Source organism: Pantherophis guttatus, chromosome 2 (genome assembly GCF_059756535.1).
Source record: "Pantherophis guttatus breed Tessera chromosome 2, ASM5975653v1, whole genome shotgun sequence".
In the NCBI taxonomy this organism is placed as follows: Eukaryota; Metazoa; Chordata; class Lepidosauria; order Squamata; family Colubridae; genus Pantherophis; species Pantherophis guttatus.
In genome coordinates this window covers 122559846-122584087 of record NC_142064.1, presented here as the reverse complement: position 1 = coordinate 122584087, position 24242 = coordinate 122559846, and the positions used below count along the sequence as shown (strand labels likewise).

The 24242-nt window shown below is 39.7% G+C and overlaps 3 protein-coding genes and 1 non-coding gene across 7 annotated transcripts in view; 3 read left to right on the top strand and 1 right to left on the bottom strand.

Moving 5' to 3' along the window:
- PTPN18 (protein tyrosine phosphatase non-receptor type 18) overlaps positions 1 to 5380 on the top strand; it is a 55078-nt gene extending 49698 nt beyond the window's left edge. Inside the window, exon 17 of the mRNA XM_060683472.2 lies at positions 4934 to 5380. Within this exon, the coding sequence (XP_060539455.2) occupies positions 4934 to 5001 (68 nt within the window). The 3' untranslated portion in view covers positions 5002 to 5380. The remainder of the gene's footprint in view (positions 1 to 4933) is intronic.
- Positions 5381 to 5963: 583 nt separating this feature from the next.
- On the bottom strand, positions 5964 to 15457 carry IMP4 (IMP U3 small nucleolar ribonucleoprotein 4). Of its 2 annotated transcripts, none has more exons than XM_034433929.3 (9): positions 15294 to 15457; positions 14595 to 14703; positions 13474 to 13557; positions 13243 to 13352; positions 12707 to 12839; positions 11924 to 12078; positions 11044 to 11138; positions 9824 to 9897; positions 5964 to 6689 (listed from the first exon to the last, which is right to left on the bottom strand). In XM_034433929.3, the coding sequence occupies exons 1-9, from the start codon at positions 15294 to 15296 to the stop codon at positions 6577 to 6579; spliced, it is 876 nt and encodes a 291-aa protein (XP_034289820.1). In that variant the 5' UTR covers positions 15297 to 15457; the 3' UTR covers positions 5964 to 6576. The 2 variants fall into 2 exon arrangements, with proteins under 2 accessions (XP_034289820.1, XP_087744848.1); XM_087888722.1 differs by having other exon boundaries at positions 14519 to 14703; positions 15294 to 15335.
- Positions 15458 to 15509: 52 nt separating this feature from the next.
- VMA22 (vacuolar ATPase assembly factor VMA22) lies at positions 15510 to 22560 on the top strand. Of its 3 annotated transcripts, none has more exons than XM_034433931.3 (6): positions 15510 to 16509; positions 18457 to 18647; positions 18933 to 19036; positions 20437 to 20543; positions 20980 to 21141; positions 21848 to 22560. In XM_034433931.3, the coding sequence occupies exons 2-6, from the start codon at positions 18519 to 18521 to the stop codon at positions 21970 to 21972; spliced, it is 627 nt and encodes a 208-aa protein (XP_034289822.2). In that variant the 5' UTR covers positions 15510 to 16509; positions 18457 to 18518; the 3' UTR covers positions 21973 to 22560. The 3 variants fall into 3 exon arrangements, with proteins under 3 accessions (XP_034289822.2, XP_034289821.2, XP_087744849.1); XM_034433930.3 differs by having other exon boundaries at positions 18454 to 18647; XM_087888723.1 differs by having other exon boundaries at positions 16397 to 16509; positions 18519 to 18647.
- A 1570-nt stretch (positions 22561 to 24130) lies between these two features.
- On the top strand, positions 24131 to 24202 carry TRNAE-UUC (transfer RNA glutamic acid (anticodon UUC)). The gene has a single exon. It is a non-coding gene; the product is annotated as a tRNA-Glu (tRNA).
- Positions 24203 to 24242: the final 40 nt, after the last annotated feature.

The window sequence follows — 24242 nt, the reverse complement described above, 5'->3', positions numbered from 1 at the left end:
TCCTTCACAGCAGCTAACAAACTGCACAGCTATCCAATTAACTCATATTCATTGTCTCACAAAGTGTAACTCAGGTGTCATTTCACTCTCCAAAATAACCATTAAAAAAACCTACTTTATGAATAGCTTTTGTTTACTAAATTAACGTTTAGAATAGTAGGGGATTCTAGTAATTTTATATCCATTTGAATTATCTTGATCTAGCGACTCAAGTGCCCATTAGCTGTCTTTAACTGAATTTAAGAAATGTCAAGGATGCTTCAATATAGGACCAAAAAGAGAGAGAGAGAGAGAGGAGAGACTGTTTGTGTCCCAAATTCTGTATCTAAGATGGCTGTGCAGCACCTCGGTGTAATTTGGAGCATATGAAAGTATTGATAGAGCACTGGTCGACAATCTCTTAAAACAACTAATTTTTTTTCCTCTGGGATTATGTAATATTATTAAAATTATTTAATATGTTTTTAAATTTTTTTTAAATTTTATATATGTGCTTGTTTTATCTTTGGCTGTGCACCGCCCTGAGTCCTTCTGGAGAAGGGCGGTATAAAAATTAGATTAAATAAATAAATAAATGTGGTTACCCTCCATGGCTGCATTTGGTTTAAGGTGTGACCAAGAAGAACTGCAATTCCCAAAAAAAGCATTTGCTCCTTCCAACTTCAGCTTTCTTGACTTCTTGCCCCTTTGTCACTGAACGTGATCAGTGCGTCATGTGGGTCCTACTGATAAATCAAGGGAGACTGAGCGAATAAACGCTAATCCTTCTCCATGTTTCATTTATTTCTAAAGTGAGTCAGCCATGCTGTTTTGTGCTATGTCAGTGTTTTTCAAACTTTGCAAGTTTAAGAATGTATCTCTCAGAATTCCCCAGCCAGCATTTGAAGGAACAGCGAGGGCTAATTATGGAGGTATCTCCATAAACAGAGCTGCTTTGGACCAGCCTTGCCATAGGTAAATTTCACAAACATGAGCTCCCCTCATTACAGTGAAATTCTCACCACCCAGATCCTAAGAATGCACCCATTCAAAAGAAATTTCTAAAGTCATGTGTAAATATATCATTGATGTGTATTAGTCTGGAAAAACTCCTATAGCCATTTCTGGAGCTTGAGTAATTCAGTCTTAATGTGGAAAAGATTAAGACAATCCAGAATCTTCCTGAGAATGACTTAAGAAACCAAAACCACTCCAAAAGCACTGCATAAAGTTGTCCAGGAAGTGGCAGAGAATCTAAGGTGACCAGACGTCCCGCTTTTGGCGGGACAGTCCCGCTTTTGAGCAATTTGTCCCGCGTCCCGCGGCGTTTCAAAAAAGTCCCGATTTTTCTTGAGCCCCAGCTGATGGCTAGAAGAAAAAAAAACTGTTTAAACTCTTGCCCGGGGCTTCAAAGGGCCGCCCTACAGGCAATCAGTGTAAAGCAGTTTTTTTCCCCCTAGCTAAGCTTCAGAAACGAAACCGAAACCAGGGTCTTTGGTTCAGCGTGACAAAATGAGGCAGAGAGAGATTTATTTTTATTTTTATTTTTCCTCCCCAAAAAAGGTAGGTGAAAAACTGCAAACAATGGGAAATTTAGGAGGAGAGTTCAAGATTTTAAAACACAAAGGAAAAAAAGCTGTATTTAACTAGGGAATTGTAATAATTGAGATACTATTAATTGTATATTGTGTTGAAAGCAGAAATGGTTAAGTTGTGGTTCGGAGGAATATATGGGAGAAATTATTTGGTTTATTATTATTGGTAAATATAATTAATTGATTTGTAAGAAATTGGATTGCATGGAAATAATTGGAATATTCATGTTCATATTGATTAATATACAAAAAAGATAGTTTTATAACTAATTGATTTATATTAAAATGTTGAATTTGTATTAAACAACTGTATTACATAATTACATAATTAAACAATGTGAGGATGGATATAAAAATAGATGACAATGGGAAGGGGTATAATATAGAATAGAAGGGAAAAATTGAATTTGATTAAGATTAGAGATGAGGATGAAGGGTAATATTGGTTTTTTTAAAAAATAGATGAGGAATAAATATGGCAAAAAGGAAATATAGAAATTGTATTCTGTTCAAAGAAAATACATTGTATGTTTGTATGTGTGTTTCTAATTATTGCTATTTATTCATATTTGTTCTCTTTTATTCTTTAAAGTTTAACAATTCATTCTTTATCTTAATATCTTTATATTTGTTTGGGGTTGGCTTTCTTCCCTTTCATCTTTTTTATTGTACAGCAATCTTTCTCCTCAAACCTACCACCTCTCTCTTTTCTTTCCTTCTTACTTTCTCTTCCCCCCACCCTCTTTTTCTCCTCCCTACTTCCTCTTTCTTTCTCCTTCTCCTCCTCTCTTCCTCCCTCTCTTACCCTCACTCCTACTCTAATTTCCATTCCTTCATCCCTCTCTATTGCTGTAATCCTTTAATGCATATGGACTACTCAGAGGGCTGAAAAAGTTATTTTTGACTGGTCCTCACACTTTTGACCAGTCCTCGAACTTACGACTGTCCTCACATTTTACATTTTTGCCCTATCTTGTCACCATGTTGAAGAGAAGCAGTTGTGAAATGAGTGACATGGTTGTTAAGAATGCTGCACGGGCATAAATGTGAGGATGGTCATAAGTGTGAGGACCAGTCAAAAGTGCGAGGACCTGTCAGAAATGACTTTTTTCAGCCCTCTGGTTAGTCCTTTTGTGCATATGGACTACTCAGAGGGCTGAAAAAGTTATTTTTGACTGGTCCTCACACTTTGGACCAGTCCTCGAACTTACGACTGTCCTCACATTTTACATTTTTGCCCTATCTTGTCACCTTGTTGAAGAGAAGCAGTTGTGAAATGAGTGACATGGTTGTTAAGAATGCTGCACGGGCATAAATGTGAGGATGGTCATAAGTGTGAGGACCAGTCAAAAGTGTGAGGACCTGTCAGAAATGACTTTTTTCAGCTCTCTGGTTAGTCCTTTTGTGCATATGGACTACTGAGAGGGCTGAAAAAGTTATTTTTGACTGGTCCTCACACTTTTGACCAGTCCTCGAACTTACGACTGTCCTCACATTTTACATTTTTGCCCTATCTTGTCACCTTGTTGAAGAGAAGCAGTTGTGAAATGAGTGACATGGTTGTTAAGAATGCTGCACGGGCATAAATGTGAGGATGGTCATAAGTGTGAGGACCAGTCAAAAGTGTGAGGACCTGTCAGAAATGACTTTTCAGCCCTCTGAGTAGTCCCTATACACATAGCCATGGCCACCCGGTCACATGACCAGGTAGCCACGCCCACCCAGTCACATGGCCTCCAAGCCACGCCCACACAATAAGCCACGCCCACAATGGTGTCCTTCTTACCAATGTTAAAATCTGTTCACCTTACCCTATAGACATAGCAATGGCCACCCGGTCACATGACCAGCTAGCCACGCCCACCCAGTCACATGACCAGCTAGCCATGCCCACAAAATAAGCCACGCCCACAATGTCCCTCTTTACCAATGTTAAAATCTGGTCACCTTAAGAGAATCCCAAAATAATAGCCAGGGATCTGCAGGCCCCTCTCACTTTTATTAAAGTCAGTGTTTCATAACTACCACCAGAAAAGCACTGGATAAAAATGAGATTCTTAGTAGTGAGGAAGAAGCCATTGCTTACTAATAAAAACATTGATACTTGTCTCAAGTTTGCCCAAAAGCCACTGTAGTTTGATCCTTCATCAAACTACATTTGATGAATGTAGTTCATCAAATTTCTGAAGGAATGTTCTAGGCAAGATGAGTCAACAGCACAACTTTTCAGGCTGCATAGTCCTCATTACATCTGATAGAAACAAACCCCACAATGCACAATAAAAATATCATACCAATTGTCCAGCCGAGAGCTGGTAATATCATAGTTTGGGAATACTGTGTTTTCTCAGGACCTTAACACTTCCATCATTTCATTCTGTATCAAAGAATTCTACAGGACCTAATCCCCATGGAAATGTGGCATGACCTAAATCAAGTAGTTTATACTAAAAACCCATTATTTAGCTGAAATACTGTAGTTCACTGTAGAAGAATGCCCCAAAATTCCAGTACAGTGATGCCAGAGAACAGTTACCAGTTAAAGGAAGCATTTCGCTGTGGTCACTGTAGCTAAAAGTGGTGCTAGTTACTGTATATGTCAGTTTTTCATAGTGGCACATTGCATGTTGGATGACTTCATTTATGGAGAAATAAAACATTAAACTAGTGCTCCTTGTTCACTCAAAGTCCCCCTATATGTCAATAGTACTAACATGAAGCTCTCACATTCAGTAACAAAGAGATGCAACTATTCAGAAAATTTGAAAGAGGGCAAAAACTTCTGCCATATCTACTTGGGTTGTTCAGTCCTTTGGATTTAAAGGGGGAGGGATTTTGGTGCACACATTCACACAGTACTTTCAATAACCCCTTTAAAAAGTTGTTTTCTTTTCCTGCATTGCTGGCTTGCAATTCTAGGAAAGAGACAGCTGCTTTAATGAGACGATGACAAGTGCTGTACGAATGTCCCTCCATGTACTGCACAGAATTTGCGTCTTGTGTTTTCGGCGACATACTGATAAAATAAGAATTAAAATCAAATGGCATGCACTGTGTACCTTAGGCTGAGCTATGTGAGGAAAAATGTAAGGCGCGACGGGCAATAAGTTCATGTGATGCAAAAGGACTGAGTGTTTGTTAATAGGATTCACTGGGCTAGGGATTTGTCTTTCACTGTGAGTTGTATTGTGTGGGGGGGGGTGCACGAAGGGAGGCTCAGCCAATTTGACTGTACACATGTTGTACTCTGACAATAAAGGTTTGAATTTGAATTTGAAAAGGTTAGGTGGGCAAAATCCTTGACAAAAACAACCGAAGCTCTCAGTATGGTGTCTAACGCCTTTCCTATTCTTCCATAGGATTTAACATCCGGATCGGGAAGCCAAAAGGACCAAGAGACCCTCCTGCTGAGTGGAGCAGAGTATAAGCTGTGCTTCTGAGAAGGACACTCTTTAACAGCAGGGAGGAAAGAAGATGGCTGCTGCTTCTACCAAAGAGGAGCACTAAATACTACCTGTAGATGCTCACCTCCTTCATAAGGAGCAACTATGCAAAAACAGCAAGTTTTTCTGACCACGAAGAGGACAGCTACTATGAGCACTAAAGCTCAGGACATTTCTAAGACCAAATCCTCCAGTTAGAACAACTTATTTTGACATGAACTTGTCTTTATCAGATCTTGTTGGTGGGAGCCAAGAGTGTGGCTGGCTTGGAGATTTTCAGCAATAATGATTTGACCCAGTACTTGGTATAATCATGCCAAGGAAATCCAGAACAGTTAGCCAATTAAACAAAATGTATGGCTATTAATGTAATGTTCTCCTTAAGTTGCAGCCACTGAAGTAAGGATAAGCTTTATCGGATGCTACCTATTGTGTTTGAGCATTCATGTTGTTTGATGGTTTTGACTTATACAGGGTGTGTGAGCCTAAGCTGGCTCAACACTTAGATGGTCTCATTTTCTAATGGAAAGCATAGAAAAAAAGAAACCAGAGTCAAGAGAAAATGATTGTACAAAAGTTATAAAAGTTCGGTGCCAAAGAAAGGGTACCTCTTGTACAATTACACACTTCCAAATAATTGCATCAGGAATAGGTTTGGCTAATTCAGTCTTCAGAACATATTTTGCTTGACTTGTATGGAGAGATAACTACACTGGAAAGGAATCTCTAATTCACTCTCCCACATGCTCCTCTTCAACAGAGCTTCAAATGTAACTCTGATAAGCTGATAATGTTAAGTGATGGTGCTGCATTTTAGCTAAGTCTGTTGTAAACCTAGCCAGTGTGGATTAGTTAGTTAACTGCAGCTTAGTGAATTACAACCCAGACATTTGGGGTGAACGCAACGGACACATCTAGCAAAGCAAAAAATAACAGACCAGGTGAGGAAAGTCTCCTGCCCCATTCTGTAATCTCTTTATTAGTCCTATTTATATGTTTAAGTAACCTTACTACCATAGACACCAACAGAGGGAAGAAGTTATTGTAGAAAAATTGCAGGCATGAAGTAATAAAAACCAATTGGAGGGTTGAGAAAGCAGTAGTCACGCAATGCTATAGTAAATTACAGTGAACGTGTCTGTCCACCATCATTGTGAGTCTTAACAACTGCTATTTGACTGTCTTCTTTGCTGCTAATGTAGCTTTCAAAATCAATGCCCCATAGACATTTTTCAGAACTGGACAGCCAGCTCCAATGTTACCCAGTACGTTTCTGCTAAATAAAAACTTACACAAGTTAACCAGGAAGGCCAACCCAGTCAGAACAGGGAAGTGCAAAAGCCCCTTTCTGCTGGACAAGCATCATGAGTTCCATGTCAGAATGGGGAAGTCCTGGAATGGGTGAGAATTTTGACATGAACCAAAAGGATGATCACTCTTAGAACAGGCAGAAAGGGAAAAAAATGTATTTATGGGAGCAAGCTTGAAAAATCCAGTTCATGTAAGGTCCAAAATACAGTCTGCTTCTTTGATGAGGAAGTGGCAGTTTTGAGGCACTGCTACTCAACACTGAGGAATTTTCTCTTCTTGGCTGTGTGGGTATAAGGATGCCAGCGCCACTCCACGTCAGCGGTGTTCTCTTGCTCCAAGGTTCCCAGTTTGATCATATATACTGTAATATAAGAGAAGAAAAGTTTGAGCTGGCTGTCGTGCTCTGTGCTTCAGGGAATAAATCCCACAATTCTGTTTTCAGTCAGTCTCTGAATGTCCGCAGAAAATGATTTTTTAGGACAGAGGACAAAGAAAGATAAATCCTATCCGAACAATGGAAAGAATCCTTAAAATTCAGAGCATTTTATGCTCTGGCTGAGTTCATACCTGCAGTTAAACGTTAATGGGGTTTGTTAAATTTTGGCTTAGTATGTTGAGACCTAATCAGTGTAACACAACCAGAGGTTAGGAAATTGCAATATATGTGAACTCAAACTACCATTATTCTTTAAACCAGTTAAGTGGCCTAGCTAGCACACATCAGAGCTTGTTCTAGGACAACGTCCAAACAGCCAGCCAGATATTTCTGAAAGCAAACCCTGAAACCACAATAATCATTCCCAGCATTTGAGTCTCACAGATTAAGCAACGTTATGTTTAAGGATGAGTCATGAAGTAAGCCATAACGTATTACTCTAAAGTTGAGGAAATCACATTAGAGTTACTGCAATAGGTGAACCCAGTCACTAGAAACCATTATTGAATGGTAGTTAACACACACACACACACACACACACACCTCAATATCACAATGATTTCGATGAACAAAAGCCAAGATTCTGATTTACAAGAAGCCTCTCAGGTTCTTCATGTGTCAGCTAAGATTTGAATCAGCAACTTCTTGATTATTATACATACTAACCTCATTGTCTTTAGATCAGAATGGAGACAGGTTCATACCAAACTCTAAAAAGGGTGATCCAATCGATTCTAGCGTTCAACAGACATAGCAGTCATTTGAAAAATCTTGTGACCCATAAATATTGAACAATTGTGTTACTGTTTCTCTTCCCTGAAGCAAATGCACAGAAGGGATTTTTCCCCCCAGAAGGACAAGAGTCATGGACATATCTACACACTGGTCCAGTTTTTAAAGTGCATAGTGAAAATCCATGTAATATGTGTTATGTATGAAAGCACAAGCAGCAGCAAAAGATTTTTTTTGCACAGCATTCTCAAATGTGGTGCTCAATCAAATGTGGTAAACTATAATTCTCATAATTTCCAGCCAATGTGGCTGTAGTCTATGAATTACAAGACTTGACCAAACATAACTAGAGGGCGCTTGAACTAAGAAGCCACTTTCTTTTAAGAAGCAATCTTACAGTCAACATCAGCAGAAAACTGTTCCATTATGTCATCTGTAGCACAATAAAGCAAGAATTGTCAATAATGTTGCCTCTTTTTCTTAGGAAGGAAATAAGCAGATTGACTCATGCTAGAGCTTGAGATCCTTTTGAAAAACACTGTTGTCAACTTCAAGGGAAACCGGATTACAGCCCTTGACCTAATTGTGAGAAAAATAACTGAAGATTCCACGTACTCTGAAAAATACTGCAATTTGCATACAGTACACTGTGTCTTATTGCTTTAATTGCCATTTGTTGCAAATAGGGCTGGAGATGGGTGTTTCTTTACTGCAGAGTCAGCCATATTTTAAAAAAAGATGGGGAGAAAGGAAGTCAGATAACAAGATGGATTTCCTTTCTACACGTGTTTACTCATAGCTTGATATTTCTAATATTGACTTGGAGGTTTTACCTGAAAAAAGCCATTCCATTTAAGCCTGCAATGTAGTGACATTATAGATTAGCTTTGCCCATACAAGGGATGCTGAACCAATACCTAGAATTCCCAGTAGGACTTGCTCCAACACATAGATTATTCCAAAATCTCCTCCTCTTCTTTTCCTTCTCCTCCTTTTTCTTCTTCAATGCTTTTGATACTTACAATATCAAGTGTCAAATACAGTATCAAAAGGTTGACTTAGCCTTCCATCCTTCTGAGGTCAGCAAAATGAGGACCCAGATTTTTGGGGGGCAATATACTGACTCTGTAAACCGCTTAGAGAGGGCTGTAAAGGCACTGTGAAGCGGTACATAAGTCTAAGTGCTATTGCTACAAAGCTGAAGTTGCCCCTCTGGTCATTGCAGATGTGTTTTCACATATTTTGTCAGCTCCAACGCGCTGTTGGCATGGAGTTGCCATTCTTGGGGAGAGGAACGCACGAACCTCATTTCAGCCCAGCATCTGCTTCGTCAAGCCTCCCAGGAACTGATAGGATTGATGGGAGGGAATAGCTGGGGGATGACATCATCATGGCCAGCCGGAAATAACAAGTGGATTAACTGTTTAGATGCTGGTTGTAAATACTCAAGAATTAAACATAAGCCAACTTCCGGGTCACATGGGAGGGAGCAGCATGCGTGATTGGGTGGGTGGTGATAACTAATGGATTAGTTCTAACTAATGGATTAACTAATGGTGGTGGGAAGCACAGGGCAGTAGCCCTAACAAGATTTTCATCTGCAATTGTCAGTGAGTGCTAATAAGTGATTAAACTAAGGTAGAGCCATCCAGGTTTGTCTCCTTTTATTTCCTTCTGTTTGGAACTTGACATATTTATTCAGTCCACTTGCTAACCAGCTGTCTTTCCCAATCACTTAACTGGATTCCCAATCCGTCTGTCTGTCTGTCTGTCTGTGTGTGTGTGTGTGTGAGAGAGAGAGAGAGAGAGAGGGAGGGAGGGAGGGAGGGAGGGGGGGAGGGAGGGAGGGAGAGAGGGAGGGAGGGAGGGAGGGAGAGAGAGAGAGGGAGGGAGGGAGGGAGGGAGGGAGGGAGGGAGAGAGAGAGAGAGAGAGAGAGAGAGAGAGAGAGAGAGATACAGAGATACAGAGACATACATACACACACAACACACAAATCCAGTTTGGTCTAGTGTTTAAGACACCAAGCAGGAGACCCTGAGTTGAAGTCTCACTTTAGGCATGAAAGCCAGTTGGATGATCTTCGGCAATCATTCTCTCTCAGCTCAGTTCACCTCACAGAGTTTTGTGGGGGAAATAGGAGGAGGAAGGTCTATTGGATACGTTCCCTTTCTTGAATTATTTGTAAAAATAATAAAGGTGGGTTACAAATAAATAAAAATGTAGCAGATGCTACCAGAACTGTGACTCAGTTAAAACTGCTCTGGCAAGTCAGTGATGGAGGCAAAGTTTCTGATTACACAGTTCATAGTTTGATGGTGATACTTACATTTCATTTCAAACCTTGGCCCAACCTCAGAGAGCTCCACATTCCGATGGTCAGTCTTCTTGTAAACATGGTGCCTGCCCCAGATAGTATTGGAAAATTATAGAGTAAGCACTGAGAAGAATGAAGAGCAGTCCTCTTCCCCAGCAACAGGCTCTTTGGTCCCTCCTCCTCCTAAATTTTTCCACCCATTAAGCCCAAATCACAGCTGCTAAAACAGGGACAAAGGGCAAAGACTTCATTATTTCAAGCAAAGCAGCAAAAGCCACACACACCCCATATTGGCAAATGTCTCTCCTCATCTTCGATGACCAAATCTAAATCAAATTGATAGTTGTCTGCCTTTTCAAGTGGCACCACTTCTGAAGCGATCATTCTCCCCATGGCAGAGCCAGCTACGGGATGCATATTTGCATTCAATTCATTCCCTCTACAATTAACACTATCTGTTAACATCTGCATTCATATCTTCTTTGTGGACACTACTAACAACGCAACTTGTTGGTTGACTTTAGTTGACTCTACATTAATTAAACAACAGACAAACTATATTTTGGTGTTACATGTTGCATGAGCCCAACTGCAGCATACCCCAAATGGAACATAAGCCAGGGATAAAGTTTATTTCTTTATTTACCAACTTTTATCCTGCCCACCATTGGGTACTTCAGTGATGGATGGGTATCACGTGTAAAGTGATTAAGTTGCCCACTAGATTACTGAAGACTCTGCAGAGGCAACTTTCATGACCTATTGTATTTGGAAGCTGGTGGCAATTATTAAATCATCACAATCTCAAACTGATAGCAGGCAGCACTAGCTAAAGAAAAGTGCTGTGGCTTCCCTCCTTTGGCATTTTGAAAGAATCAATAAAGTGCAGAACTAAAGCAAATCCACAAATAAGCCCCCAAATGCCCTCCATGGCTGCCCATCCATTTTATTTCCAAAGCAGCTTGAAAAATGCTCTTTCATCTTTCTTTGGCCTGAGTCCTTTCACATGTGTTGGGACAACATTTACCACACTCTACAACAAGTATAGCAATTATAATCCAACTATTCAAAAGGGACCAAATTGCTACCACCCAGAGCACTGTCCATGAACAAGACTTCACAACTGGCACTAACAAAAAATCTAGCACCAGTGAAGTTTTGTGTTCTCTTGGCTCCACTCTCATAATCATTTCTGCTCAGCCTCACCCAGAATCCAAACCAAGTACACATACCTGAAGGAGATATAGTCATCTTGGTTAGCAAAGGTGATGACCCGCTTGCTGTCTTCTTTAGGTACTGGAAACAAGTATTTGAGAATGCTAGTGACCTATGAAGGAGAAAGAGGGAAATGCCAGGACCTTGGTGATAGAAAGTGGATGATGTGTGATGAAAGTTGAAAACAATAGTAAATGAAATATCAGATGTTCCTGTAGTCTCAAAGTCAAGTTTTCCCTTAATGGGATCAGATTTAAAAAAATACGTAACTGAATACAATTGCAAGATCAGGCCATTAAGTGAGACTTAACTCACATGACAGTCTTTGAATGTGCTTGGCCATGGACCTCCCATAATCCCCAGATAGAATGATCTTTAGTAACTCAAATACTATTTGTATGATTTCTGGTACATAAAAAAGTGAGAAAACCTCCTGTGATTATGCTGCTTCTCTGATACTCATATCTTTACTTTGCCCAAAATACCATATAAAGAACACTGATGGATCCAGGCTAAAGCGATAATCCTACACTCATCTCTGTAGAATGAATTCCACTGCTCTCAGGGGCTGAGATCACAACATGCTAACCTAGGACAGTAAAAGATCTAACAGCTTTAACCCTGTTTTTTTTTTTAAGTTGTGGCTTAGTCTATTGAACAGACCCAGTGTGTTCTGCTGCTTTACGATACATTTTGTAAGCCCAAAAAACAGCAATCACATTTAGTGACTTTGGCAAACACTTTTGCCAGTAGATCTTACTCAGGATTTTCTGACTTGCCATCCCTCAGATATTTTGCAGACCTGCTAGCTACCTTCTCCGTTTTGATTTTTAACCTCAGTCTAAACAGTTGTCAAACACCAAGGAAACAACATTCTGATCTACCACTTCATCTTACCCTCTGTCCAAGACGAGACGTGACATTGTGGAAGATGAGATGAGGGTTGGCTTCTGACATGGTGCCAATATCTGGGATATCATGGCGCATGACCACGTTGCAGAGGGTGAAGTAGGCAGTGGGGCCAAAAGGCAGGTGGCTAACTATGAGTCCATCTAAGTAATGAAGAAGCGGGGAACAAGGAGCAGAGAAACTAGTTAGGCCCAGTTGCTACCAATGGAAGATGAACCCACTGAAAAAAGAAATCGTTATTATGACACAATCTGATGTGTGGGAATGATGCTTTATCCACCAATTTTGCTTAAGATTTGCTCATAACCAGCTACTCCATCTAGCTCAGCATCATCAGAAGCTTCAGATGGAAGTCTTCCCAACTCTACTGGTACTTGGAGGTCTGATCAGTGAACCTAGGGTGCACAGCCTACATTTTGCCACTAAATATTAACTTCTACCTAGGCTCAAGTAAGCAGCATACTGGATTTCAGCTCTTGTCAACCTGAGGCAAGCTAGCAAAGGACTGTTGAACTATAACAAAGTATCTGGAAGGCATTAAATTCCTTCTGAAGAGCAGAGACACTGCCGATAGATTTGACCTCAAACAAGCAACTTCAGCCTATTTCCAAATGAGCAGAGCTGCACCTTCTGTATGATTCCATCAAACTGCCTTCTTCAAGTCCAGTACAAATGAAATAAAATGACCATTGAATCTCTACTAGATATGCTCTCATAACAACAGGTTTCAAAGCACAAGTATTTAGTGTGTACTGTTTACAAATCACTTACCTGGCACCCCTCTATGCTCATGCACCACCAGCAGGTCGGTGACCCCATTGGCTTTGCAGGCACGGACCAAAGCACCCACCTCATGCCTGCCTCGGTTCATTCGCTGGGCTCCAGGGAAAACTAGCTTCACTTCCTAAACAGAACATGGGAAAAACACATGAAATTATAAGCAGCCATTTACAATCAGATTTCTGAGCAGAAGGAATTGATGTCACCGTACCTAATGAAAACACGGGTTAGATTCACTCTACTGATTTTTTTTAAATCTGGAAAGCTTGAGCTGAGATCTTAAGAGGTGATCCCCTGGCACAGTCTCTGTTAAACCATTTGCTTTGACCTCCTAACTGCCCAGGGCTGAGATGAACTGTGTTTAATGTCTGGCTCAAAGTAAACCTCTTCAATGAGTTTCCCTTCTGGCAGGCCAGTAGCCAGATTTGAACTAGTGCCAGAAACAAGTACTCAAGCCTGCCCCATTAACCTGCTTTCTAAATCCATGCCTCCAACTAAACAGAGCAAAGCATTTGCTGTTAACTTACTTTGGCAAACATCTTGAGGCGAGAGCTGGGGTCACGGGAGGTGGTAACCATAATACGGGGATCCTCCACACCAGCCCAGCGGTATTCGTCATCCACATGACTCGTCACTCCTGCCAAGCCAATGTCATAATTACAAACCTTCCCAGAGACAGACAGATTCCCCAGAAAGCATTTAGAGGGCTCCAGGTTGGGTATGATAGCCCAGAGGTTTGGCTCCAATGAGCCACTCACCTTCTGCCCCTCCATCATCAAACTCCAGTGCTTTCTGGAGGACCAGGGCTTCTTTTCGAAGTTCTGTGGGAATCAGGCAGTTCTCTAGAAGGGAAAAGCACAGATGACTTTTAAAAAAATGTAAAAATCCACATTATTGGGTCTGTTATTGGTTCATTTATACAAATTATAATTCACCCAACTTCCAACAACTCTAGATGGTTTACCACTTAAAAGTAAAAATCACAAAACATTATACAAATAATATAACCCTGATTGTAAAGTATAAAAGAATATATAAAATACAATAATTCAAGCAGACTGAATATTAAGAAACAAATAAGGAAAAGAAAAAATAAAACAAATATAAGAATAATTTAATCCTTATGAGGAAGCAAAGCTGAGGTGAGAGGATTCTTCTATTCACCAGCTAGCATGCCCATCATTATTTGTTTTAGGTGAGTACTGTAAGAACTGCAAGACCTAGCTCTTTCAATAAGACTTTTGAAAAGTTTACAAGAACAACATTCCCACCTATTTTATTTTTGTATTTATTACAATTATATCCTGTTTTTTCCATTTCTCCTCCAATTTTATACCTAGAATGGCCATCTTTTGAAGTTGGTAAACAAAAACTGTCTGATGAAATGTCAGCTCTAGGGCTGAAGTGGGTCTTGAATCTGGGTCTTCCTTATCCTAGTACAATCATTACACTATACTGGCTTTCTCAAAAATTACTTTTCAACAATTCTGTGAGATTGGCTGGCTGAAATGGCTTCATAAATCAGAATATCCCTTCTTCAACCCTTGTTTGATTAGAATGCCAGACAAGCACTAAAAACACTTAGTTTCAAATCTCCATAAAGCTATTAATTCATGGATAATTGTGCACCTAGTCTACTTCTAAAGGTTATTTGTGAAGATACCTTTTGAGAAATCTTGAGTAAATGAAAGGAAACATGGGGAACAATTGTAATAAGTGAATAAAAAGCACATTGGTTCAATTATAGAACAAACTATATATGCTTTCTTATATATAGGATCCACTAAGTTTAGTAGGGCTTACTTAAAGGCCTCAAGTTTCACGTTCTCAGAAAATACAATCCTGTTATATATTGCAATTCCAAGTCATTAATGTGTACCATCCAGAGCCTTTTTAATTTTTTCTTTCTTTTCTTGAAGAGTCCGGAGTTTTTCTTCTTGAGCTTTGCGGTAAAGATACTCCCGCCTCTGACGAGCCTCCCGACGCAACTAAGAAAGTACAAATGCACCAATTAGATTCACTAAGACCATTTTTTTTCATTTCCCTTCTGACTTCAGTATACTTAGCGATGGGAGAAAACGGATCTGTCCTTGAAACATTTGTTAAAAATCCAGAAATTTTTAACTTTTTGAGTTACTGACATTCAAACTGGCCACAATTAAAACAAAGTAAGGCTGTAATCCTACAGCTGCTTCCTTGGGAATAAACCCCGTCAAATTTAGTTGAATTGCTAAGTAAACATTTAAAGAATTATGGGGCAATTAAAAAAAAAAACTAACCAACATTGCCAAGCACTGTAATTCAATATACCTAGAAAGCAACAGGCCAAGAAGCCTGATTAAAAATATAGGTAACTTCTACAGACAATATGCAAAATCTATACTCTTTGCTCCGAATTAGTCTAGATTAGAATGTCTGCTATCCCGAGGCTTCACTGAATCGTTGGACAAAGTCTAAACTGAACTATCTGGGAACTCTGTCTCCATTCTCTTAGCCAGAAAGCAAAACCAATTACTGTTCATTTTTCCAAAAAAAAAAAAAAAAAAATACTGCTTGATGCACAAAAACTAATTCTTACCATGATCTCCCTGGATTCCCAGACTCGACCACGTTACGATTTACTTTCTTTCAATCGCTTCCGCCCTTGTCGTCGGTTCTCATTGGTCAGGAGAAACGGCCTATAACAGATGAGAATGAAAAACCCAAAGGGAAGCCTCAGGCCCACACCAAACATGGCAGAACAAAGGGAGGTGACGTAATGAGGACGCGTGCCCGAAGCCTCCACGGCGACGTCAATAAAATGCGCGCGCAGACGATGTTTCTGCATAGCGATACCATTTAGATTTATATACCGCTTCACAGTGCCTTTATAGCTTTATAGACTGTTGAGTCCCGAGTAACATTGTTGAGATTTTCTTTTGCTAATGGAATATTGAAATACTGGGATCTAGGTTTCCTCCCCACTCTGCCTTCCCTCTTTCTGTGCCTCTCCAAATTGATTCCCTTCCATCAGTAGGCGAAAAAGCATATAATACGGAACGAAGATCTAGTGGATCCTGTTTCATACTTCGTATATTTCCCCACACTTCTGCCCTCATAGATTCCAACCTGAAGGAGAAATGAAAATGCTATTGGGGGCTTCTAGGAGACAAACCGGAACACAGAAAATATTTTGATCCACTGGGTTTTTTTTTTTCATCCCTGATCTGATACCCATATATTTCCCAGCCTTTGGTGGTGGTGGGGATCTCTGTTTGGTCAGCTTTATCGATTCAAAAGATATATATCACCGGCCATGTCCGAAGTATCAGAGGGGGCAGCAAAATACAAGCCCGCGTATACACAACACACAACTCCCTTAATGAACATGGTCCCTGTTTAAGTCTCTAAAACAAATGTTTATCCACCCCAGCAACTTCAACTTATGTGTTCTTCAGCGAGCTGGTTGAAGAACTCTGGGAGTTAAAGCCCCCATATAATTGCTGAGATTGACAAACGCCACTCTAGAGATAAAGGGGAAAAACTTCACAACCGGAAGCGGCTATGCTTATTATCCGAGTCGCTTCTGTACCTCGGTTAGCAGCCGATTGGTCAAAGATGAACATATTTCTGATCTTATTGGCCGTGGAAGAAGAGAAGGTGGAGTCATGTTTTAACAGCAGTAGGTACAGGAAATCAATTGAGAAAAACGGATCGGGTGCCGTGAGAGAACTTGGGGGAGGTTGAGCGACCAGCTTGCCTTCGCTAGAGGAAGACCTATGAAGTTATCCTGATATATTTGCTTACGAACTAAGGTATCTTCTTTCTTTCTTTCTTTAGATTAGCCGATCACAGTTGCAGGTAGAAAGAATGAGAGGCTTGTAGCATCTCAGGATTCTTTTATTGTGGCGTCATAAATTAGAATTAGAATAAAAACAACTTGACCTTGGAGATCTTCTAATCCAGCCCCCTGTTCAAGCAGGAGAACCTATACCGCTTTAGATAAGTGACTGTCCAGTCTTTTCTTAAAAACCTCCAGTGATGGAGCACCATCACTTCTGGAGGCAAGCTGTTCCACTGGTTGATTGTCCTCACTGTTAGGAAGTTTCTCCTTAATTCCAGGTTGCTTTCTCTCTCTGATTAGTTTCCAGCCATAGTTTCTTGTCCTGCCCTCTGGTGCTTTGGAAAATAATTTGACCCCCTCTTCTTTGTGGCAGCCCCTCAAATACTGGAATAGTACTGAGTAAGACTGCGACAGATTCATCATTAGCTTTACAGTAATGCAACCCGCTCTTGTAATGTCTGGCCCTGGAAATGACGGGTGTAGCAAAGCAGAATAAATTCGTGGATCAGTCAGAACTCTTTAAAGTCCTCAAATACTGTAATAACTTTGAATTCTGGAGGAAGGTTGGATCAAATATGTAGTTTATATGTTTTAAAAGGGAAGAGAAAGGTGAGGGAAGAAATGTCCATCTGGGTTCAGTTCCAAGTGGGGAGAAAGATACTGGAAACATGGAGGCTATTTGGAAAGATGGTTTAATGATGGACAGGACCACATGGTTTGAGGTCCTGGGCAAAATGAGCACATGGGTGAGAGAGATTTATATCCTCTGTTGGCTCTGTTGGACTTTGAACTTGCTTCCTGTTCCTGTGGCAAGAAATATACCCTGATTGGTTGTCAGACTCCCATGGGGCCATGCAGGGGTAACTTTGTAGGTTGTCTTGAATCCCAGGCTTGGTTGAATCTTGCTGGGTGATGTAATCTTCTCAGGTGTCATGTGGTGAGATGGGTAGAGGCTAATCCTATTATGGCCTGAGGGTGAAGGTCTTTTGTGTTGTAGATAAGTTGGCCCAGCCTTTCTGGGGCTATTAACAAAGGTGGGGGCTGCTTTCCAAGAACATGTTTCTCCTTTTCTCATCCAGGGAGGTATAATATTCTGCCTTTTTAATATTTCCTAGAATATTTCATTCTTCTAAAAGAGGGGTGGGTGCTAACTTTCTACAGTGGTATTGGGCCTAATGAAGCAGAGCAATTCTGGATATGTCTGCTCAGAAGTAAGTCTTCCTGATTCCAGTGGGTTTCTGGCTGGTATTGTCACCACAATACCTGACTGTGACACCTCTTAAAATTCTTTGCCAAAGGAAGCTTGTTTTGAGTTTTCCTTTATGCCTTTCCATCAGCAGAAGTTGTATTGATTTGGACAGGTTTTTAGCTGAGAGTGTTTTGTAAATATGGACACAGATCCAAATATTGTATATCTGAATGGAAAGAAACAAGCTTTTCTCACCTTTCCTTTCTCTTATAGTCCTAAATGCTTTCTCAATATTCCACAAACAGTTGTAAGTTCCTGCTAAATGGAGTAGAGAGCCTGAAAAGATAGTGGGATCTTTTTTAAAAAAATCATCCTGTCAGCATTCCTCACTTTGCTTTTTTTTCAGAGATCCTTCCTTCTCCACTGGAGGATATCCCATTCAGTGGGTTTGTCCATCTTCTTTACAATATTTTGAAAAAAAATATTGCTGTTGGGACAAAAGGCAGGGAATCTGCTTCTACCAGTTGTATGCATCTATATCTGGCTCTAACTGATGGTTAAATAGGTTGCAAAAGGCTTTAATTGCTTAACTTCTGATCTTATTTGGTTTTTTTTTGTTGTTGTTTGCTGTTAAGTGGTTTTGAACACTATTTGATGGAAAGACCGTGTGCAAATTAAATATATAAGGTAATAATTTACATTAACATGAATGTTTATCTATTATAGCAGAAACTCTTGAAACCTGTGTGACACAAGGTCGAATAGGATCAATTGCACAATTTTCCATTCAGATGGCTCCTGCAGTGGACATTGGACAAATTGAAATATGTGAGGAATTGGACCGTGTTATCCTGCACCTTTTTGATGCTCTAGAAATCCTCCAGACCAAGAGAGAAGCTTTCAATAGCCTGGTGGAGCAGGTGAGAACATGGCAGATAAGACCTGAGTGAAGGCCAAAGGCATGCTGCCAAATGATGGGGTCATTTCCTCTTTCCCCAGCTGTTGCTGCAGTTGGGCAGAGCTGTTGATTCCTTTTTGGGAAATGCGTCATAGAGATTGCTTTTGTATTCCTAGTGTCAGAAAATCCAGAATCAGTTCATTCTCTTTTCAAGATGACTAAGAATTCTGGCAGTTGTAACTGTTCACATTGAAGTTATCTGGTCAGAAAGATTGCTGTAAGATGTGGTTTGATTTTGCCTCTCCAGGGTTGGTTCTCACTCTCCAAATCTCGCTATGCCATGGGTAACAAATCTGTATCTACCCTGCAATATGGACACCAGATGACACCACTTGTTCGGATAGAAACTAGGTGAGCGGGAAAATTGCTAGATTTTGACAAGGGGAGGGAAATTCTATGGTGGGGAATAAAGGCAGCATCTGCAATCATACATTGTGCTAAACCAAAATATGGTTGCCTTGCTTTTTGTTTAGTTGTACAGACACAATCATTGTGCTTAATGGATTATGATTTATGGCTTAATGTGTTGTATAAACTCAGTCAAGTTAAGAATGTGTTCCAATCATTCTGTCTGTCTTTATCTCAAATTTCTATCTAATTGGACTTATGAACAGACTGACTATTAATACAAATGGTGGACGAATTTTCCTTCCTCAATCCTATGAACTACTGAAACCACACAATGTTTTCATGAACTGCTGAAAACAGGCTCTATATTATTTATTATTAAATTGATATGCTGGCCATCTCATTATCTCATTAAAATCTCATTAAAAATGCCTACAACTTCAACGGTTCATGAAAACATTGTATGGCTTCAGTGGTTCATCATCTCAAGGAAGGAGAATGCCACCCATCATTTTTAATAATAGCCAGCCCATTCACAAGAATAAGGTGTCTATAAATCAAATGTTCTTAATCCAGGGGCTAATAGTAAGTAGCTAGCCAGTCTAATGAGCTTCAGTGAAAGAGAAAAACAGTAACTAGATGCCTTCAGAGAGGGGCGGCATATAAATTGAATTAATTAAATTAAATTAAATTAAATTTTGCTCTTGCCTTTTGAATTTTTCTAAAAACAGATGGGATCTATTTTGTGTTCTTTTTATTGGAACCTCCCTGCAAATATTTAAACTATTATTTAGTGCTATTATTTCCATTGCCATTCAGCTGCGGAATAGTAGGGATTAAAAAGTTAGATGCATCAGATTGAGGAAGATTGCTCCATTCCATAATAGCTTTTCCAAAGCATCAGGTCATCCTAATAACTCCCGGAATTGTTGATCCAATTCCCTTTGTAAGAAGGGTGTCTGTTTCACTTGGCTGTATTCAATCAAACTTTAATTATGAGAGCTTTGTATTCTCTTAAGGTTTTAGACAAGTGAGAGAAGTTTTGTTATGGGTATTTTGGATTGCTTTGTTGATAAAATCAGTACTGGAAGATTGTTTTATTTCTTTGATTTTGGGATAAGGACTGGAGAAACCTAGATTCAAATCCCATGTGGAAAACTCTTCGGAAAATCTTGACCCAATAGTTCCCCCATAATCTGATGTACATCACAGTTATTCTGGAATAACATTGATAGGGGCAATTATAATGTACACCTATGAAGAAAGAGACAGCTAAAACTGAAATAATCTCTGTCTCAGAGAGCCCCAAATAATTATTATCGCTATTGCCTATTCCTTGGAAATGAATCGGTTTCAAGCTAAATTATCAGTCTTGCATATGACTCTCTATTTCTTCCATCCAGCAAGGCAGAAGATGGGCAGACTCAGTTTCAGGTGATCACAGAAGATGCTTTCAAAGGGAAGGATGAAAGCCCAGCTTTTGTGGAAGAGATTGGCCCCAGTGAACAAGGTAAAGGAACAAAATCCACAAGATTTTTGAACCCACTTGATCAGAATTCATAAGAAACTGCAATCATTTTGCCAAAGTCTGCCTGAATCTTTCCCTGCCAGATGACTCTTAAAATGACTATTGGTTACTATATTAATACTAAAAACCAAAGATGTAACTATTTGATAAAATAAACACTGTACAGTAGAAACACAAGTCAGAAATTCTTTGTCCCCAATGATATGAAAACTACAATGCAACCATTCAAAAGAAGAATTCAAGGAAGCTATTGAAAATACCAGAAATCAGTCTCAATCACTCATGGACAGATGAAAACTGTCCAACTGTGCTTTCTAAAAGGACCTACAATAGGCATCCTCAGAATTGTAGTTCAACAACCTCCATTTCCCTGCTCGCCAGTCTCCTTTGATTGAAGGTGCTATTTGATTGCTTCTAGTTCTACGGCGACGAAAAGGTCCAGGAAAAGCAGAGGATGTGGCCCAACCCCAGAATACAGCATCCCAGCCTGCAGAGACCTTAGGCCACCAAGACCCCCTGAACTGGTTTGGCATCCTTGTGCCTCAAAGCCTCCGACAAGCTCAGAAGACTTTCCGAGAAGGTGAGGCAAATGGCAGCTGGGATAATCACAATGAATGCCATCTACACTTCTGTCCTCTTCTGATTCCTTGTCTAAAGATCTAAGAAAAAAAATACTATCATGCAGCCTTTGGCTTTCTTACGTGAAAGCTGCCACTTGGGTAGCAGAACATCAATTGAGGGAGTTGCTTTGTGGCCAGGTTCTGTTCATATTATCGTAGTCACCATCTGAGGAACCAGACTAAATTTCTGGTATTCAATTCAAACCTATTATATTGTGGCACTTCCTACGTGCAATAAGGGCGTTACTCCTGATCTGTAATTTATGTATTTATGTATTTATTTAATTTATATTGCATCTATTATTTTTATAAAGAACTCAAGGCGGTGAGCATAACTAATCCTCCTCTTTCCTCTGATTTTCCCCATTAACAACAACCCTGTGAGGTGGGTTGGGCTGGAGAGAATGACTGGTCCAAAGTCAGATGAGCTTTTTAGAGATCTTCACCATTCATAAAACAGTTTTTCCAACCAAAATGCCATATGGATAAAAGAAGATTCCAGCTCCTGGAATTCCCAGTTAGAGTTTGGCAACATGGAAGTTGGCTGTTCTATCATATCTGGAAACAATCCAATTTAGGGGACAGAGTAGAATGGAATTTCTCTTTTTAAAAATACTATTTAGGTTTGCCTATTGATAACCCCTTTTTCATTTTGTCCTGTTTCAGGGATCAACCTGGCTGCAGAAATTGCCTCAATACAAAGTGAAATTGAGGCCACTCGAAGTTATTACCAGTCACTGCTGGGAAAAAAACAAAAACTGGTAGCTGGAAAGAAGCAGTACTCTCCTTGATCAATAATGATCACCTCTGCTGATATAATATAAGCTATGAAGTATAGCCTATATTTATTGGAGCAGTTTTGGAAACCTCAATGTTTGTTCTGAACTGTTTTTAAATCTCTATGTAAAAGATAATTATAATTATTAATGGCTTTGTACGTTACAGGTGCACTTTAGATTTGTTTGCAGAAAGCTAAAATTGATGTATTTTAAAATAAAGCATAGCTGGAAAATCTAGCTTAGTGTATATACAGTATTCTTCATCTTGCCTTTTTTTCTTATTTGTCTGAGGCAATATGTCTCTTAAAGTATTGAAACAAATGTCTTTGGTTTGTAGGTTTGATTTTCATGTATCTTATATGCTTTCGTCGTAAGCAAAACTTTTCTGTCTATCAAACCAAAAACAGATTTACATAAGGCACACGTTTTGATTGTGATTAATCTAAGGGGGCTTTTTAACATTTGACATCTTGAAGGAAAAAAGTGGCAATCCCAAAGAAATAGGCCCCTATATTGTCTTACTTGGATGTGTATCTCTTTAAGAAAAAGTTCAAAAGTGAAACTATGGTTTTTCATTTTAATAAAAAATTCTCCTCTGCCTATTGTGGTTGCTGATATTTTTATTTCTTCTAATGACAAAGTTGTGGGTGATTTTGAAAATGAGCCCCTAAATCACTCTTTTAAAATTATTGAGAGACAGGGCACTAGAGGAATATTGGAAATTGCCTTAAATCAAATAACACCCCGGTGTGTTATCGCTGGGGTGGGGGGTTATTTTATTATTTTATTATTTTAATTTCTTTTATATGCTGTTTTTATATCCTTGTATGCCGCCTTGAGTCCCATGTAGGCATGGGACTTGAGTAGGCGGCAATATAAAATTTCTAAATAAATAAAGCTACCACTGAGTTCACAGCACACTAAATCAGTATGTTGTTGTTGTTAGTCTCGAAGTTGTGTCCAACCCATTGGGACCCCATGGACAACTTTCCTCCAGGCCTTCCTGTCCTCTACCATCCCCCGGAGACCATTTAAGCTCACACCGACTGCTTCAGTGACTCCATCCAGCCACTTCATTCTCTGCCGTCCCTTTCTTATTTTGCCCTCAATTGTTCCCAGCATTAGGCTCTTCTCCAGTCGTTCCTTCTCATTAGGTGGCCAAAGTATTTGAGTTTCATCTGCAGAAACTGGCCACCTAAAAAGCAGTCAGGGTTGATCTCCTCTTGGACTGACCGGTTTGATCGCCTTGAAGTCCAAGGGACTCGCAAGAGTCTTCTCCAGCACTATAGTTCAAAGGCCTCAATTCTTTGGCGCTCAGCCAAACAATATAGTGTTGGGTAAACGTACCATAGTTATCATAGCTTATTCAAAAGTCACTGGTTGCCTATTCTATTTTAGTAGGCAATTGGATTTGAGTGTTTCAGGTGGAGATGCTCCTTCTTATATCTGCTGGAGTTGCTCCAGCAAATTGGAGCAAAAGGGTTTCCAGAAAGGTAAGCTCAAATGCTGAAGAAGTGTACCCCCCACCGGTGGTGGGATTCAAGTAATTTAACAACTGGTTCTCTGCCCTAATGATTTCTTCCAACAACTAGTTTGCCAAACTACTCAGAAAATTAACAACCGGTTCTCCCGAAGTGGTGCAAACTGGCTGAACCCCACCACTGCCCCCCACCCCTTGCAAGGGTTTGCCACGATGAATCCAGACATACTGCAAATCCCCCTGAGGGGAGAAAAGACAGACACATCTAAACATATGCTGAGCTGCAGCAGAATGTCTTTAAAAAGACCTGGCTGATTCATGCCCATCCTTCACAGAGCACAAAGCTTTTATATATTTGAGTCTTAATACAAAAAGTAAAAAAAAAATAAAAGTAAAAAAAAATTTAAAAAAAATCTACCACCATTAAGCCGTCTGTCCAAGCACAAGAAAGAAGCAAGACCAGAAAATGCTTAATGAGGTTTTAAAGTTTAGTGATTTTATTCCTGAGGAATGGGTGAGAAGATAAAAATACAGCTTAGAGCATTAGGGATGTTAACTAAAGCTATCAATATTTCTTAAAAATTGGATAACAATTGGTACAAGAAATTCAAGAGACTTTTGAGAAATGTAATTGCTTTTATTGAGCTGTTACCTCTATCAGTCATTTCTGCGAGGATTTGGACAGTTTCCTCCCATATGGTCTAGCGGTTAGGATTCCTGGTTTTCACCCAGGCGGCCCGGGTTCGACTCCCGGTATGGGAAGAATGACTTTTTAAAAAAAAATAAAAAATAAATCTAAATT

Bases quoted from the DNA above. Each gene is read 5' to 3' on its own strand.
- IMP4 (XM_034433929.3), bottom strand. The intron at 12,840-13,242 runs GTAAGTTAACAG...TGTTCTGTTTAG, and splicing joins GCCTCAAGATGTTTGCCAAA to GAAGTGAAGCTAGTTTTCCC. The intron at 11,139-11,923 runs GTAAGATGAAGT...TCTCCTTCATAG, and splicing joins CGTCTCGTCTTGGACAGAGG to GTCACTAGCATTCTCAAATA.
- VMA22 (XM_034433931.3), top strand. From the start codon at position 18,519: ATGGCTCCTGCAGTGGACATTGGACAAATTGAAATATGTGAGGAATTG. The intron at 18,648-18,932 runs GTGAGAACATGG...TTGCCTCTCCAG, and splicing joins TCAATAGCCTGGTGGAGCAG to GGTTGGTTCTCACTCTCCAA. The intron at 21,142-21,847 runs GTGAGGCAAATG...GTCCTGTTTCAG, and splicing joins TCAGAAGACTTTCCGAGAAG to GGATCAACCTGGCTGCAGAA.